Source organism: Peromyscus maniculatus, chromosome X, assembly GCF_049852395.1.
Source record: "Peromyscus maniculatus bairdii isolate BWxNUB_F1_BW_parent chromosome X, HU_Pman_BW_mat_3.1, whole genome shotgun sequence".
Classification (NCBI taxonomy): domain Eukaryota; kingdom Metazoa; phylum Chordata; class Mammalia; order Rodentia; family Cricetidae; genus Peromyscus; species Peromyscus maniculatus.
Window position 1 is genome coordinate 44,525,068 of NC_134875.1, and position 16,847 is coordinate 44,541,914.

Genomic DNA, 16,847 nt, shown 5'->3' on the forward strand with positions numbered 1-16,847 from the left:
AGAGGCAGAGATCCACCTGGCTCTCTGTGAGTTCAAGGCCACATTGGAAACAGCCAAGCATGGTGACTCATGCCTTTAATACCAGGAAGTAATGGCAGGAGGCAAAACGGTATTTAAGGCATGAGAATGAGGAACTATAGCCTTGTTAAGCTTTTAGGCTTTGGAGCAGCACAGTTCAGCTGAGAGGCATCTAGTCTGAGGAAACAGGATCAGCTGAGGAATTGGCAAGGTGAGGTAGCTGTGGCTTGTTCTGTTTCTCTGATCATTTAGCGTTAACCCAATACCTGGCTCTGAGTTTGTTCTTATTAATATGACCATTTAAGATTTGTGCTACATATGTGTGTGTGTGTGTGTGTGTGTGTGTGCGTGTGCGTGTGCGTGTGCGTGTGCGTGTGTGTGTGTGTGTGTGTGTGTGTAAGTGTGGGTGTGCACATACCACAGTACATATGTGGAGGTCAGAGGACAATCCCATGTGTTAGTACTTCCACCTTGTTTAAAAAATGATCTCTTGTTTTGTCTCTGCATATGCTGGGCTAGCTCATTGCCAGTTTTAAGGGATGTTTTTGTCTTCATAGTCTATCACGCTGTAAGAGCGTTGGGATTAGAGACTTACTTGTGCTACTATATTTGTTTTTGTTTTTTTAATGTGGATTTTAGGGATTCAAACTTAGGTCCTCATGATGTTGTGGCAAGTGTTTTACCCCATGAGTCATCTTTTCATCCACCATCCCCTTTTCTGTCTAGTGGTTACCTCTTACCATTGCTTTTCTGTATGTTCGGGGAAATATTTTCTCAGGGTGTTTTTCTGGTTGAAATTCATTTCAACTGCCTTGCGATTATTATGCTTCTTAACTGATCTATTCTCTATATGTTTGTTATTTTTATTAGTCTTTTTTCACATTTTCTATCAACATTTTCTGGGCTTGTTGAGATTACATATTGTTGTTCGAATATTAGATGTCTTTCAATAAAAAACCCAGAGCCAGATATTGGAATAAAAGCTGAAAGATCAGAGAATCAGAACAAGCCACAGCCAACCTCACCTCGCCAACTCCTTAGCTGATCCTGTTTCCTCAGACTGAAAGCCTCTGAGTCTTCACCCAGAAGGGTCTCAGCTGAATTGCTTTAGTTCCTGTTTCCTCGGGCCTTATATACCTTTCTCTGCTCTGCTTCCACTTCCTGGGATTAAAGGCCTGTGTGCTTCCCAGTACTGCCTGGCTGTTTTCAGTGTGGCCTTGAACTCAGAGATCTAGATGGATCTCTCTGCCTGCTGAATGCTAGGATTAAGGATGTGTTCCACTACTGCCTAACCTCTATGTCTAATCTAGTGGCTGCCTCTGGCCTCTGATCTTCATGCAAGCTTTATTAGGGTACACAATATATCACAACAACATATATATTTTTTTTCTATTTTCACTAATATAGTGAATGGTATATTTCTTATTTTTCTATTAGAAGTATCGTTCATGACATAGATTTTATAGCTTTTAGTAGTTTGTACATTTGCTTTTAACAAGAAAATGTGAGTGAAATATAAAAAAAAAAATAGGGGCTTGGGATATGATGGCTCAACAGTTAAGAGCAATTTCAGAGGACTCAGGTTCAGTTTCCAGTGTGTGAATGATGACTCCAGTTGCAGCATCTGCCTTCCATGGTCACTAGGTACACATGTGGTACATTTACATACACACAGGCAAACGCACATATACATAAAGTAAAAATGAACCTTTTAAAGAATAAGTGATTTATTTTAAAAAGAAATATACACAGGGATTGCACAGGTCTAAGCCAGATACAGTCCCAGCACTGAGAGGGGAAGTAAATACAAGCCCTCATCCCTAACCCAAAAGCTATCTTCAATTCACAACTGCTTGCAAAGGACAAATTAGTTTTCTCCCTTGGTATACTAACCATACTGAAGGACAGTCCTCATGCCCAGCAGTGGATGGCCAAAACAAAATGAAATCAATGGTATTTTTTGTTGAAGGGTTTTTTTTTTTTGTGTGTGTGTGTGTGTGTGTGTGTGTGTGTATAGGGGAGGGTTGTTTCACAATGCTTTGTCTGGGCCTTTTTTTTTTAAATCTTACAGATCTTTTGGAAATATATAATAGTTTCCAATTTTGCTTTTATAGCTTTTCTCTCTGTGTGAATGAATGTGTGTATCTCAGTGTCTTTAAGTGTTTTCTGTGTATTTTCTTTGTTTTGTTCTATTTAGGTTTGTTATTTTATTTTGTCTTTTAATAATTAATAATAATATAATAATGATAGATAGATTGGTTTTTGGATGGGTGTGGAAGTGTAGAGGATCTAGGATGAGTTAGGGAAGGGAAAACCATAATCAGAAGATACTGTATGAAAAAAATTTATTTTCACTTCAAGAAAGAAAAGAACAAAAACTTCATTCTTAACAAAGAAAAAAGTAAAAAGAAATATAAAATACGTTTCTGATAAAAAGGTGATAGAATATTTTTATTTGTTATCAGTATTGTCACATTTTTCTTCCTTGCACCACACATATAATTCATTAAAATATACAAAGTAACAAGATTGTGATATCTCAGCCTAATTTGAGTTCATATATATACACATATAAAAAACTTGATAGTGTTCCTTTCTATTTGCAATCAGGTGGCAGAGAGATGGCTCAGCAGTTAAGTGCACTCTCTGTTCTTGAAGAGGACCTGAGTTTGTTTCCCAGCACCCACAAGGTGGCTCATAATCATCTATAACTCTGTTACCAGGGATTCCCATATCTTCTTCTGGCCTCTGCTATATGGCATGCAGAAGGTGCACATACCTACAAACAAAACACTCATATAGGTAAAAAATTATATTTGGAGTTATTACTAAATCTACTTCATTTTTTGTTTACAGATATGCTTAAAGGGTAAAGTACACATATTTAAGTACTTAAATATACAAGCCTGTTGTAGAATGGATAAGAAACCAGATTCCCTGGATCTTCCATCGCTGAGTAAAAGAATGCCTTCTCAGCCTCTCACAGACAGGTAATGTGAATAGTCTTGATAGTCTTACAGTTTCACTTGATGATTGTCCTCAGTTATTAGAAAAGAAATTTATCACTCTTAGGTATACTGAATGTATTTAGTCTGATAAAACCAGTGTTTACAAAATGTATTTGGCTGACCATCATTGGTCAGTGAATAACTTCTGGGATACTGAATTGAATATGAGAATTTATTTTCAGATAGCATTATTTTGGCACAGAAAATGTATAAGTTTGACAGTATAAGTAGACGCATTGATTTCCTGTTATATCTGGTAGCCTACATTTTTATTAAGGAATTTTTTATTCATTTTACATACCAATCACAGAGCCCCCTCTCCTCCCCCTTCCCGCCCCTCCCGCCTTCCCCCCAACCCATCCCTCATTCCCTCCCCCAAGAAGGCAAGGTCTTTTTGATCACTGCTTTAATCCTTGTAATAGCAAGTAGAATTTGACTTTGAACTGAAGTTGATGGAAGAGGAAGATATTTTAGAGGTGCCTATTTCCCTTTTCTTAAGGTTCTTTTCTTTTTCCTGTGTTGAGTATTCAATCTAAGCAAGTGCTCTATCACTAAACTGTAACCGCAGCCCTTTGTGTATGTGTGTGATCTTTTATTTTTTGCTGTGCTGGAAGTTGAATGCAGGGCCTGTTGTACACTATACAAGTGCTCTAACATTCAGCTATAACTCTTTATCTCCTGGTCCAAAATGATGTATCCTTGATACTCTTTGTCTGCACTTATCCTCTTTATGACCTTTTGATATGGTGGATATGTTATTCTTTTTAATTCATACCTTTAAGATGTAGATTGCTCTGAAAGGCTTTTTGAAAATATAATTCCATCCAGAAATATGGAAAATAACTTGGAATGGGGTAAGGCTACAGAAAGGGAGACTATGACCACCTAAAAGATTTAAAGGTTTGTTATTGATTTATATGATGTATTTAGATTGTATTTAGAATGTGGTTGTAGTAAGTACTAACAGTGAAGTCTTGGGTTCCCAAACAGAACTTGCTCATGAATATTTCGCTTGTTTTCATAAGATATTTAAGTATTATATTCAGTTTCTAAAATGTGTTTTGTTTAATAGTAGTAGTAGAACAACATTGAATTTCTATTAAAGTTAGAATTAATATCTATGGTAATTTCTACTAATATGCTTCCTACTTTTTACAAGTGAGATTATTTTAGTAATGGTGTTATTTTTTTCAGTAGTTTTTGTTATAATAGCTATTGAATACCTGCTGTTAGATTCAGGGCATATTTTGTTGAAAGCTATACATGTTTGTTTTGGCAACTACTGGAATTCCCATTCTAGGTGGGACACAGATCCATATAAAAAAGAGTTCTGTCCATTTTATAATGCTTTAAAAGAATACCTGAAACCACATAATTTTAAACAATAGAAATTTTTTTGACTCATAGTTTTGGAAACTGATTATGTTCAAGATATGGGGGGCAAATTCAGTGAGGGCCCTGTTACTGCACCACAGCATGTCAAAAGGCAACAGACAAGAATAAGAAAGTGAGAGATGTGAGCAGGGTGTCAAATTTACTCCTGTAACAAAACTATTTCCAGGACAAAACTAGCTCCTACAATAGAGGTTAATCTCTTCTTATTACCCAAACGCCTGCCAGACCTCACATGCCAGTGTTTTGCATTGGGAGTGAAATTTACAACACATTCAAACCATAGCATTCACACACACACACACACACACACACACACACACACACACACACACACACACACACACACACAGAGTCACACATGATGCTTGGCATGTGATGGTTCGTGTTGCCATTTTTCAAGTTTTTCATGATACTTACACTATATGCACTCCGTGGAAACCATTCTTCAGTTTTGAATTTTCATCTTTTCCGGGGATGCAAGTATATAGTATGAGCATATCCTTGTGCTTCTGGGCACTGAGAACAAGCTGTTGCTGGACCACAAAGGTAGAAAAGCAATACTCTACAGTGGACTGTGCGTTGCTAAAGTATGATGGTCAAGATGCATGGTAAATGCATTTTTATTTGAAATATTTTTCAACTTACAGTGAGTTTATTGGACCCTTTTTAGATGTAGCCTAGACTGGCCTTGAACTCACAGAGATCTGCCTGGCTCTGCCTCCCAAGTGCTGGGATTAAAGGTGTGCCCCACCACTGCCTGGCTTGTTTTGTTATTTTTGAGACAAGGTCTCACTGTGGAGTTCTGTCTGGCCTGGAATTCATTATGTAGACAAGTATGGTCTGGTACTTCTGAGGATCTCCCTGCCTATGTCTTCCAAGTTACAGGCTTGGGCCACCAGGTCTGCCACCATGTATTATAGGAAGGTTAAATTTTAATTCAAGAACCAAACTAAAAAAAATCCAGTTGTATGAACAGTCGGGGTGGGGTGGGAAGAATGTCAGGAAGAATCAAGTGCTGGTGGCACATGCCTGTAATTCCAGAACTAAGGAGGCTGAAGCAGGAGGGATGGAAATTTTCAGGTAAGCTTGGGTACATCATAGCAAGTTCTAGGCAGCTAGGGCTAAGGTGACACCCTGTCTCACAAAAAAGAAATAAAGTGAAAAAAAGCGCCTCAGGTTTATAGCTTGTGGAGTTATATCATAGTGCTAAAATCAAGGACTGTCAGGACAGGTAAAATCTGAGGACCATATTTACAATAACATTTGCAAAGTATAGAGAGCTACATTGCCATATTTTGCCTGCCTGTAAAATAGAAGAACACCAACCATTTTCTTAGGGCTTTGAATGAGCTAGATACGGACGGCATTGTCTTGAAAGCACTTATCTCAGTACCTGCTACATACTAGATGGTTATTGCACAGTGTGCAATAAACACTTTGTTCTCTGGGTTGCATAATATGCAAGTTACAAATTTGTAAGGACAGCTCTAGTCTCACACAAAAAACAGTTCCTTATTCAGCACTTTGCTGACAGTGTGTATGCGTGTGTTCCCTTTTCTTAATTATTACATAGACTAGTGGTTTTAGTCTTCACTCTGGAAGTGATAATGGAAAGAAGCAATTATCTACAACAGAAGTGAATCTTTTCTCTTGCTGTGTGGTTTTACCATTTAATAGCGCTTGAATGGTGACCCTCCTACACATTTGACATTATACACATTATTTATACAGCTAATACTTGTTTTAACAGCCAACAAGAGGGAAACTGTGTAAAGTTAAAAAATGCCAAAATCACTGAATAAATGTCTTTATCAAAATGATTTTCTGGCATGGCAGTCTATTTTTTTTTTCTTTTTTCTTTTTGGAATCTCTCAAGAGAATTACTCTTATCAACTACTACATTACAGAGAACATAAAAGAAAAATATTGCTTAAATGACATGAGTAAAATATGTTATAGGAAAATTTCTGGTATTTCCTCCTTCAAGAATGTTAGATATCAAAAGTATGCATTTTGCATTGTCTAGGGTGTTTTAGCTCAAGTGTGCATTGTGGATTTAAGAACAAAATTCTAACTGCTCTTAGGATTTCTCTTTCTGTAGTATGGAAGATTTTTATCCAAATAAAAATCATGGCCCTGACTCTGGAATTGGAAGTGATAATGGAGAGAAGCGATTGTCTACAACGGAAGTGAGTTTTTTTTTTTTTCTATTGTTGATCCATGCTGTTTTACTATTTCTTAGAGCTTGGCAAAAAAGGCACTTGACCACATAGGTTTTTAATTTTACATGCAGCTATAATTTTTCTTATAATTCTTGACTTCAAAAGGAGTGCCTAGAAGCAGAACATTCATCATAACATGGATTTTTGGTTGGAAATATGGAGATGGAAATCAGATCTTTTGTAATTCCTGTTTGATCAAAGAGGTATAAACTTTGTCATATGTTTTGAATGCCTCACTTATACTGTATGCTTGTTCCTTTCAGCCATCAGATGATGATACAATCAGCCTTCACTCTCAAATTTCAGAATCGAATAGAGAGCAAACATCCAGAAATGACAGTCATGTAATAGGAAACAAGCCTGATTCTCAGAAAGGTATTTCAGTTGATATCTGCTAGTTTTATTTTACACAGCCCATATTAAACCTGAGATTTTTATTTAAAATAGACTTTGAAAATTTATAGTATTTAAAGATATATCTTATGTTGAGAAAACTGAACTTTTAGCTTAAGCACTAAAGTATTAGAACATTTATTATATTTTATAATATTAATCTGAACCTAGACCAGGAAGTGTATGATTTTATTGATCCCAACACAGAAGATGTAGCAGTTCCTGAACAAGGAGATACACATATTGGATCATTTGTCTCTTTCCTTAAGGTAAACAAAATTGAACAAACATTAATAATATTCACTTCTTCCTGATCATACAAAAGATACCATACAATTTAAAATGATAATTTTCCTTTTTATAAGGGGAAAGAAAAGTGCTCCGAAAAGTCTCAGAAAAATGAAGAACTGGGAAATGAAAAAAAGTAAGTATATACTAATTCTCAAAACATTACTTATGAATTCTTGGACTATTCATTGTGTATTCCTACTTGAGAGCACTTGAAAGAATTTGTTTCACATGTCATATCCCCCCTCCCCGTGTCATGTTTAGATAGTTAACTTTCATGTACTTTGAATTCCTTAATTAAATTCATAATTATAATAGACATTCACTTTCCTCTCTGCAGTAGATAATAATCATGTGCATTATCTTGTTACCAAAGAGGACTGTGTCTTCACAAATATTTCTTCATTTGAGTTCTTTAACAACCATGTCATAGAAATGCCATCAGCATCATTTTATCAATAAGGAAGCTGAGACCTAGAGTTCTAAATTTCTGCAACTTGGGCTTTGTGTCTTCTTGATTTAACATACTTTCCACTTTGTCGGCTGATTATGGAAATGTTAAGGTAGTAATTTCCATAGTTTATTACATTAATTGAAATTTGTATCTTTGTATTTCATCTCATAAAATGATGGAGTTATCCCTTTAGGTTGCTTGATAGCTTTACTAACCACATACTAGGAGCAGCACTGTGTGAGTTTCCATGTTTCTCATTTAATCTTACTAAAGTCCTGCATTGGAGAAATTGACTCCAAATCTATACAAATGGGATGTGCGATTCAGAGATTTTTATAGTGTCTGAACTGAGTTTTCTCCCAATTCCCCTAGTTTTCTCTGCACATCATGCTTTCTTCAAGTGAATTTATTGATAATTTTGTTAAGTGCTAGGGATTGAACTCAATGCCTCATGCCTGCTAAGCATACATATTCTCTAAACTGCATATCTAGAAATTTACTTGGTAATTTTCTAAGCAGTTGTTAATTATCTCTACTTTCCAATGAGGAAGTGCATTGCTTTGTCTTGTAGTCTTTTCTTTTAATATGGAAGATTGACTGTAGGAGTTTTCAGCATGCTATAGCCTAGGTCCTACTTTGTAAATTAATGAGTTTTGAGACAATTTCACCCATGTACACAACACATTCTAGTCATTCTCATTCCCCTTCTCACTTCTACCCCTGTTATCTCCACTTCCCATAGTTCTTTCTCTCATGTTGTTCATGTCTTTTCATGTTGTTTTGGGGCCCACTGATATTAACCAGGGCTGTCTGTGTCAACCATGGTTTACAAATAACTGTGGGAACCTCCTGGCTCAGCAGTGGATGCACTACTGAACACGGTGATTCAACCTCTCCCTAGTCTATCAATAGCCAATAGTTCAGAAGTGATAGGTAGAGCTTCATGAGGTCCCCATTCCCTTGACTTACTGTTGATAGACCTTGTCTTGTGTGGGCCCAGATGAAGTTAACTATGTTTTTTTTTTAAAGTAACTATTGAGAGTTGTTATACAGTGTTTAGAGAAGGGGTTCTCAAATTGTGGGTCGCGACCACTTTACCCGCCCTCTTTCTCCAAATATTTACATTACAGTTCATAACAGTAGCAAAATTACAGCTATGAAGTAGCAACGAAATAATTTTATGGTTGGAGTCACCACAACGTGAGGAATTGTATTAAAGTGTAACACCATTAGGAAGGTTGAAAATCAATGGTCTAGAGAATGACATTTCACAGCACTTCACCCAACCTTTTAACACTTACTTTCCTATGTATCTTCTATAATGTTCTCAGAGCCTTAGAAGGGGTGATAAAAACGCCCTGTTTATGGCTTCAACCCTCTTTTTACTTCATATTTTGGACAGGGTTTGGTTCCATTGCCAAGGCTAGCCTTGAGTTCATTCTGTAGCGCTGAGGTGCCTTGAACTTGTGATCCTCTAGCCTTAGGCTCCAATGTAGCTAAGATTACAGAATTGTGACACCATTTTGCTGTACTCTTTAGATTTAATTTTTCTATTAATTTCTTACCTCATCAAATGAGAAGTGTTGCGTAAGTTTGAACATCACTAGTGTCTGTAAGATTTGATAACAATGCAATATTTTTATTGTCATTATTGTTATTTATGGTTCTTGTTATTAAATGAAGTGCTTTTGATATAAAATAGAGTTTGGAAAATAACTTTAATTTGGTTTTTAATGTTAAAATTATATATTTTAATAATTTCTGGACATTTTGAAAATCTCATTTGAACCGATTTAACATTTCTCCATTTAAACTATTCTTTTTGTTTTACATAGAGATTTTAAAAAACAAAACAACTAAACTTATAGAAGCAGTGTGGCAAAATAAAAAATTTTGATACTAGTTTTTCTTTATTTTTAAAAGCAGGCCATGTGGAGCTTTGCAGTCCTTTTTATACTCAGGGCTGGGCAGTGTGTATTGTTAACTTGTGAGCATTATATATTTTTAAATTTTTAAATGATCTATACTTCAGCATCATTGCTAGCTATAGTTATATTAAGTAGGGAATGCAGATTTATTTTCCTAAACATTCCTTATTTTCTACTTTAGCATTTTGCATATAAAGGCATAAGGATTTCAGCTCACATGGAATTAAAAATTACAACAGTTTCCATATCTAGATATTGACAAAGCACAGTTGGCTTTACTTTTTGAATAACTGTGTCTATTTCAGACTTGACAAAGAACAGTTACATCCGGAAGAAGATGATGATGATTTGAAAGAAGTAACTGATTTGAGGAAGATCGCTGCTCAGTTATTGAAGCAAGAACAGAAGAACAGGTATTCTTTTCAGTAATGAGATTTGAACAGGCAAATTTTATTATCAATAAAAGATTATCAACTTAAGGAAATGAAGTTGCAAGTAAACAATAGGGATCTTTAAATATACATGTTCAAGAGGTTAGTTGCTAAGAGACAGGAAATACTTAGAAGAGAAATATGAAATCACATATATATATAACTAACAGAATGTACACAAATTGGCTCTATCTATTTTTGTGGTGCTGGTGATCAAACTCTGGGCATCACCCACACTAGGCAGGACCTCAGCCCTTGTGCTACACACCAGCCTTAGACAATGAACGGAACAATTTTACTTCTCTGCTAAACCATAGTAACTGATTTATTTGACCATATTCATTTTTAGCTCACAGTAGAATTATTTGCAGTGTAAACACTTATATCTGAGTATGTACTATATTGGTAAAGTTTATTTATCAGATTTTTTTAGCAGATTCTCAATTATTTGGGATATACAGTTTCCCCAGACTTGAGGTGAATCATATGGTTGTTTCTTAAATCAGTGTGAAGATTTGAGTATCCCATGTTCACAGGTGTCTGTTTCTTGGGTGAACCACTTTTCCCCCCTCTGGTTCAGCTTTCTCCAAATGCATGTCTTTGCCAACATGACATGAGCATGAGTATAGAGTCAAGTTAAGTTCATTTAAACATTTTTGTGTGTAGAGTGTAAAAATGTGTGTGTGCACAGCCATGTGTGCACCCACGGAGGTCACAGGTCTCCATCTGGTGTCTTCCTCATTTGCTTTTCACATTGTACTTTGAGACAGTCTCCCACTAAACCTAGAACTCACTGATTGGATGACTTGCCGACTGTTGAGTCTCCAGGAACCACTACCTTTGCAAGATCGGGCTTGCAGATGCATACAGTCATGTCTGGATTTTTATGTGGGTGCCTAAAATCTGTATGCAAGCCCTTATGCTTGCATAGCAGCCACTTTGCCCATTGAGCCCAAAGTCCGTTTGACCATGTGCTATCTACATTTACTGAGACCCTTACATTTATAGTCTTGAAATAAATAGACTGAAGTTTTTGTTTCTTTTTCATGAGAAAATTAATAGGATAATTTTGGTATATTTAGGGTGGATAAGTAGTATTTCACTTCACTTATTAAAAATAAATGTTTATTGTTAACATGGTGATGATGTCTTGGAAAGTTTAATATTTAATTATATTGGCATTTGTTTTAAAAATATCATTAAAACTTAGCATCTGGCAGCTGCATTGATGGATGATTCACAAGTTAGGAACACATTTTGCTTTTCCAGAGGACTGGAGGTTTTTTCCCCAAGATCCAAGGTGGATGACTCTTGTAACTCTACCTCCAGGGATCTGACACCTTTCTCTGGCCTCCACAGGAACTCACTTACATGTACACATACACATACTTTTAAAAATGCTTCGCATCTAGATATGGTGGTGCATGCCTTTAACCCCGTATCTCAGGAGGCTGAGGGTCACAAGATAGTTGGCCTGGGCTGTAAAAAAAAGGACTCATAACACTAAACCAACCCTGAAAAGATTTAGTAAATGAGTGCTGGGTGTATAAGTCAGTAATGGAATTATTGCCCAGCATGTCTTGGGGCCCGGGTTGCATTTCCAGTACCACAAAACTAACAAAATACAGGTAGTGCTGGTGAGATGACTCAGTGCATAACGGTGCTGCAGACAAGTCTGACAGCTTGAGTTTGATCCCTGGAACCCATATGGTAGAAGAAGAGAACCAATTCCCACAGTTTGTCTTCTGAGTTTCACACCAAAGCTGAGGCATGCAAAATTTCAAACACACGTGTGCATGCACTAAATAAATACATATGTAAAGCCAAAAAGACAACATAAGCAAACTTATCAAATGAGGAGTATAGGATCTTGTTTTAGGGGAAAAAAACAGACCAATGGATAATATGATAAATAGCCATCTAATACCATTTTTTTGCACAGCTACTACAGTTTCTCTTAAAAATGTCATACTAGAAAATATCACTTATCTGTCTTTATCATTTCTTTATCTAATGAATTCTCATTCTGTTTCTTTTTTTGGTGTCACTTCTTTATGTAAATTTCTCCATGTTATTTATCATTTAATATTTTCTAGCAATTCATTTCTAATATGCCCTTTTATAATAACTTGAGATTATAAGGTGATTATGTAATTTCTCCCTTCATCTCCCTCCAAATTAGCCTACATATAACTCTCCACTTTACTCTCTTTCAAATTCATGGACTTTAAAAAATTTGTTGTCATGTATATATATATATATATATATATATATATGTGTGTGTGTGTGTGTGTGTGTGTATGTATATATGTTTTACATATGTATTATATAAGTATATATATAGTTACATACATATATTCCTAAATACATAAATACAACCTGCTCAGTCTATATAACTTGTATGTATGTTTTTAGGGCTGACCATTTGATATTGAATAACCAGTTGGTGTGCACTAATATGTCTTTTTCAAACTGGTTATAGTAAGGTTATAATTTGTAGCCTAAATGTTTATCACCTATGTGGTTTGGCTTAATGATGCATACTGACACCAGCTCTTGGAAGCTACAAAATGCTTGAGTTTGTTTCATTTATTTAGCAAAGCTACATTTATTTTTCATTATGAGAAGAGAATAGTGATATTTTACGACTCTACAATAATATTCATTTTTTATTTGAGAGTTTAGTTTTAGACTCAACCTTGCCATTCATAGTTTTTTTCTATATTTTATCTCTGCTATTATCATATTAATTTTTATCTATATTTCTTAAATTTTTCTCTGTAGTTTAGGTTAAGGGTCATCTGAGTAGGCCATTTATTGTAGGGTTTTTGTTGGCAATACCTTTGTATCTAGTACAAAATGGTGCCTAGCATTGTGGCTTCTACATAATAACTCAGAGGATCCAGTGTTATATTATTGTTTGTTAACTGAATTCTCAAAACTTGTCAAATTTTAAGTAATGAAAGTCATCAGTTCTGCTGAAATATTTATATTCTCCAGAAATTTCCTTTTATTCTTCAAGGTATATACACACTAATTTTGTCTTTATCTGATTTTTTTCTTCTTCATTTTTTATGTGTTTCAAGATAATAACATAAGAACTATCAAGGTTATGTATTACTATCTACTGTCTTGTTTGATTTTTGAAAGCATTAATTATGTTTGAGGCACCTTTTCTTTTATTCTTCACTATATGAAAAATAACCAGCATTATAGTCTTTAAAAAAAGGTAATCTTTTCCCACATGCTAAATGTAGCTCTTATCTACTAGTTAAAGGAGAAATAAATTTGCTTTTTCAAAGTTTTACAGAGAAGATGTAGAAGCTATGTGTTAGGTTTTAATACAATTATTATAGTTTTATGTGTTTCTTTTGTTTATTGCTATTCCTATTTAAAAGTAATTAATATAGCATAAGATTAACCCCAATCACCAGAAAATGACCCCCAGGACTCCTACCTTGACTATATACTGAACTGTTCTTTTGCTTATCGTTGTTTGAAAATAAACATAGTTTTAGGGCTAGGCTAAAAGAAGCGATGATTATCCTCTCAAACTAGGGTTGACTGGAGCAATGCCCATGTTGAGTTCAGTGATAATTTCGTCATAGCTGTTTTGCCACTTGTTAGTAAGAATCTTTGATTGGTTAAGGAAGTGTGTGTTTTTATTTGGTGAATGATGTTGTCCTAGGAAATTAACAGAAGAGTCCAGAAGACATATTATTGATCAAAAACAGAGGGGAAAGTGGTCAGTGAATAGATCAGTGTGTAGCTAACTCACAGGATTCAGATTATGAAGACAGGTTGCTTATAAAGCAGCCCTTATTTTTCTGATTTACAGGATATGCTTCTATGAAGCTAACACGGTACCATATGTCTGTTTTCTAACTCCCTGAGAGGAGAAATTGGAGGATTTCTTGAGCGTAGGGGTTGTGGAACGTATCCCTATGGAGAATATGACTGAAAGGATAGAAACCGGCACTCCCCAAGGAAAAAATTCAAATGAAAAGAATATTTTTAAAATTCAGTATCAAAAATAATTTTGTGAGATGAATAAATTGTAGATGTCTGCTTATAACATTGTGCCTATAGTTAACCATGCACTTCACACTTAATGAGTCCAGAGTAGATCTCATGTTAATTTTCAATGTTGTATTATATACTGGGGATCAATGTCAGACCTCATGCATACAAGATAATTAAACATTTTCACCACAATGAAATCCAATTTAGAAAACCGGTATGTTTTACTGAATTAGGAAGAAAATTGAAAAGGGAGCTGAGAATAAAGTGCCAGTATTAGAGTATTTTCTGCATGTGTATGTATGACTTATAATAAAAAAGGTTATTCTTAATAATGACTTGAGAATTAAATGAAGGAAATTCTGCTAAAAATTTTAATGGTGCTCTATAAATTATTGATCCATTTCCCCACATTTTAAGTCAGTCCTACTTATATATGTTAGTATTAGAGAAATGATTTCTATGCTTTGCCTTGTACTGATTTTATGTGTCATGGTAAGTGGGTGCCTAGCTAGCTTCTTAATATTTGGTTATTATCCTAAAGTATAGATTATTGTATATGTAGACTTTACAATAATTTCAGTTAAGTGATTCCCTTTATGTATTTACTCTTCTAATTTATTCTATACTATTTTGATATGCTTTACATTTCTCATAACTGTTTTATATGCTTTTAGGTGTCCTGAGAGCTTTTTTTTTTATTGTGGAAGAATGAACTTCTGAATACTTTGTGATGTAGCTAGATAACAAAAAAGCAATTGTTAAAAATTAAATAACTGAAGTATAACTAATGGTATTATAAATTAAAAGTACATTTTGAGAAATTTAGGGGGTTTAGAATTATAAAACGTATTATGACATGTTTCTCGTAATTTTTATCTGATTAACCAGCATTTCACTTTGAGGAGCATTGTGTTAACCTCTAGTTTGTTATAACTACTTGGATAGTTCTCTTAACCCTTGAAACCTAGCCATTCTTTCTTTTCTGTTTCCTTTACTAATGACTTCCTTGTCTTCTCCAAACAATCTCTCTTCTACCATCTTTTGATTTGGTTGATATATGTGAAATGTGAATATAGATGGAGGCCTTTAAGTTATAGAACATCATTCAGTGACAAACTCTTCCAGAGGACCAGAGCAGCAGGACGGAAATCAAGGTATCTAGAGTTGGTGGAAGCCATAAATATTAAGGGGCCAGGCTTATGTAGCTCAACTGTTACCATTTTGTTTGTTTAAAATAAATACTGGGAACTGTGTTAGGGAAGCATAGTAATCTCAAACAGACATCTAGACAAAGAAGATGTTTCGTTTTTCTTTATCAAAGAGTAAAAAAAAATCAATGTATATTCCAGAGTTCTATATAGTTGAATTTTCAAATACATAATACATATTTTACATGTAAGTTGGCCTCAACTCTTTTTTTCTACTACAGTATGATACATAAATCATACTAGTAAGTGTGTTGTGGAGAGGCATCATTTTTATCATGGTGAAGGTCATAACAGCTTGACAAGTTCCCCCTAACAATAATTCTGACTTTCCTTCCCGAATAGTATTTATTGTCATTTCTCTCTTTTATTTATTTATTTTTTGAATAAAGTCTATTTTCCTTTGATATTTCATTACCATAATTCTGCATTTTGGGATCTAAGGAAATTTTAGCACATGTACATAGGAAAATTTTTTTTTAAGTGTGCTTAATTCTGTGATTGTTGGCCCAGAAATAAAGTGGCTTGTATGAATCCTTGACCTTTTGACATCATTGCATCTACTTAGTGAGGCTATGCTCAGAGCCACGTTAGTGAGCAAGAGACCTGGCACTAACTGACTGCTCTCTAGTCACCTAGAGCTGTAATTACCAATGTGTGTTTAGTTCATATACAATTCATTTAAATTCTTTTCTATAGTCTGTAGATTGTTGATGTCTAAAGGATTCTTTTGTAAAATTAAGTTACATTTATATGCATAATAAGAATATTTGAATATGTATAATTATTTATTTTAGTGAAAGACAGTTACTAATTTACCACTTTTGATGATGAGATTAATACTTAGAATTAGATAAAGCCATGAACAAATACTTTTCTTTTGTAGGGAATTATTTTTTGTTTATTTTTGTTCTAATACTCTTTCCTGTTGAAGGTTTAAGAATTTTGTGATTTTTTTTTAAAAAAAGAATTGACCTTTAATATTGATTTTTGCATTTGCAATTAAACTTTATTATTTGGCTGTTGTCAAAATAGTTATGAATTACTGACATAAGTCCTGTCATTTTCTGTCCTGGGACAAAGGAAATGACTCAAAATGGTACCTAAAATATTTCATTATGTTCTATGTAAATCAGAATAAGATACACACAGAGTAATCATGCAATGTCTGGAAAATATCCACACTTAGAGAATGATTTCAATAACAAGATGCAAGACAGATTTTCAGAACTTCATTCATAAATGATGTGCTGATGGGCATCTAAATCTAAATAGTACTGAAATACTATTTTCTAGGAAAGATCTTGACCTAGATGCAGTTTATTTAGGACATAGATATCATATATATGCAATGTTCTCTTCAGTATAGTGTGTAATTAATGTGTTGATTTACTTCTAGGATTCTTAATCATTCAACTTCTGTCATGAGAAATAAGCTGAAACAAACTGTGGAATGTGAAAAGAGGTATAAACATATCATAG

The 16,847-nt window shown here is 34.6% G+C and overlaps 1 protein-coding gene across 7 annotated transcripts in view; it reads left to right on the forward strand.

The window, feature by feature from the left end:
- Positions 1 to 16,847, forward strand: part of Lrch2 (leucine rich repeats and calponin homology domain containing 2) — a 94,106-nt gene that overhangs the window by 52,534 nt on the left and 24,725 nt on the right. For 3 of the 7 annotated variants that reach the window (XM_076562723.1, XM_042268989.2, XM_042268990.2), the window contains exons 6-13: positions 2,875 to 3,008; positions 6,523 to 6,610; positions 6,907 to 7,018; positions 7,208 to 7,305; positions 7,402 to 7,460; positions 10,012 to 10,119; positions 15,237 to 15,314; positions 16,765 to 16,830. In XM_076562723.1, coding sequence (XP_076418838.1) covers positions 2,875 to 3,008; positions 6,523 to 6,610; positions 6,907 to 7,018; positions 7,208 to 7,305; positions 7,402 to 7,460; positions 10,012 to 10,119; positions 15,237 to 15,314; positions 16,765 to 16,830 — 743 coding nt within the window. The remainder of the gene's footprint in view (positions 1 to 2,874; positions 3,009 to 6,522; positions 6,611 to 6,906; positions 7,019 to 7,207; positions 7,306 to 7,401; positions 7,461 to 10,011; positions 10,120 to 15,236; positions 15,315 to 16,764; positions 16,831 to 16,847) is intronic. The other 4 variants (XM_006989965.4, XM_006989966.4, XM_076562725.1 and 1 more) reach the window with 2 other exon arrangements.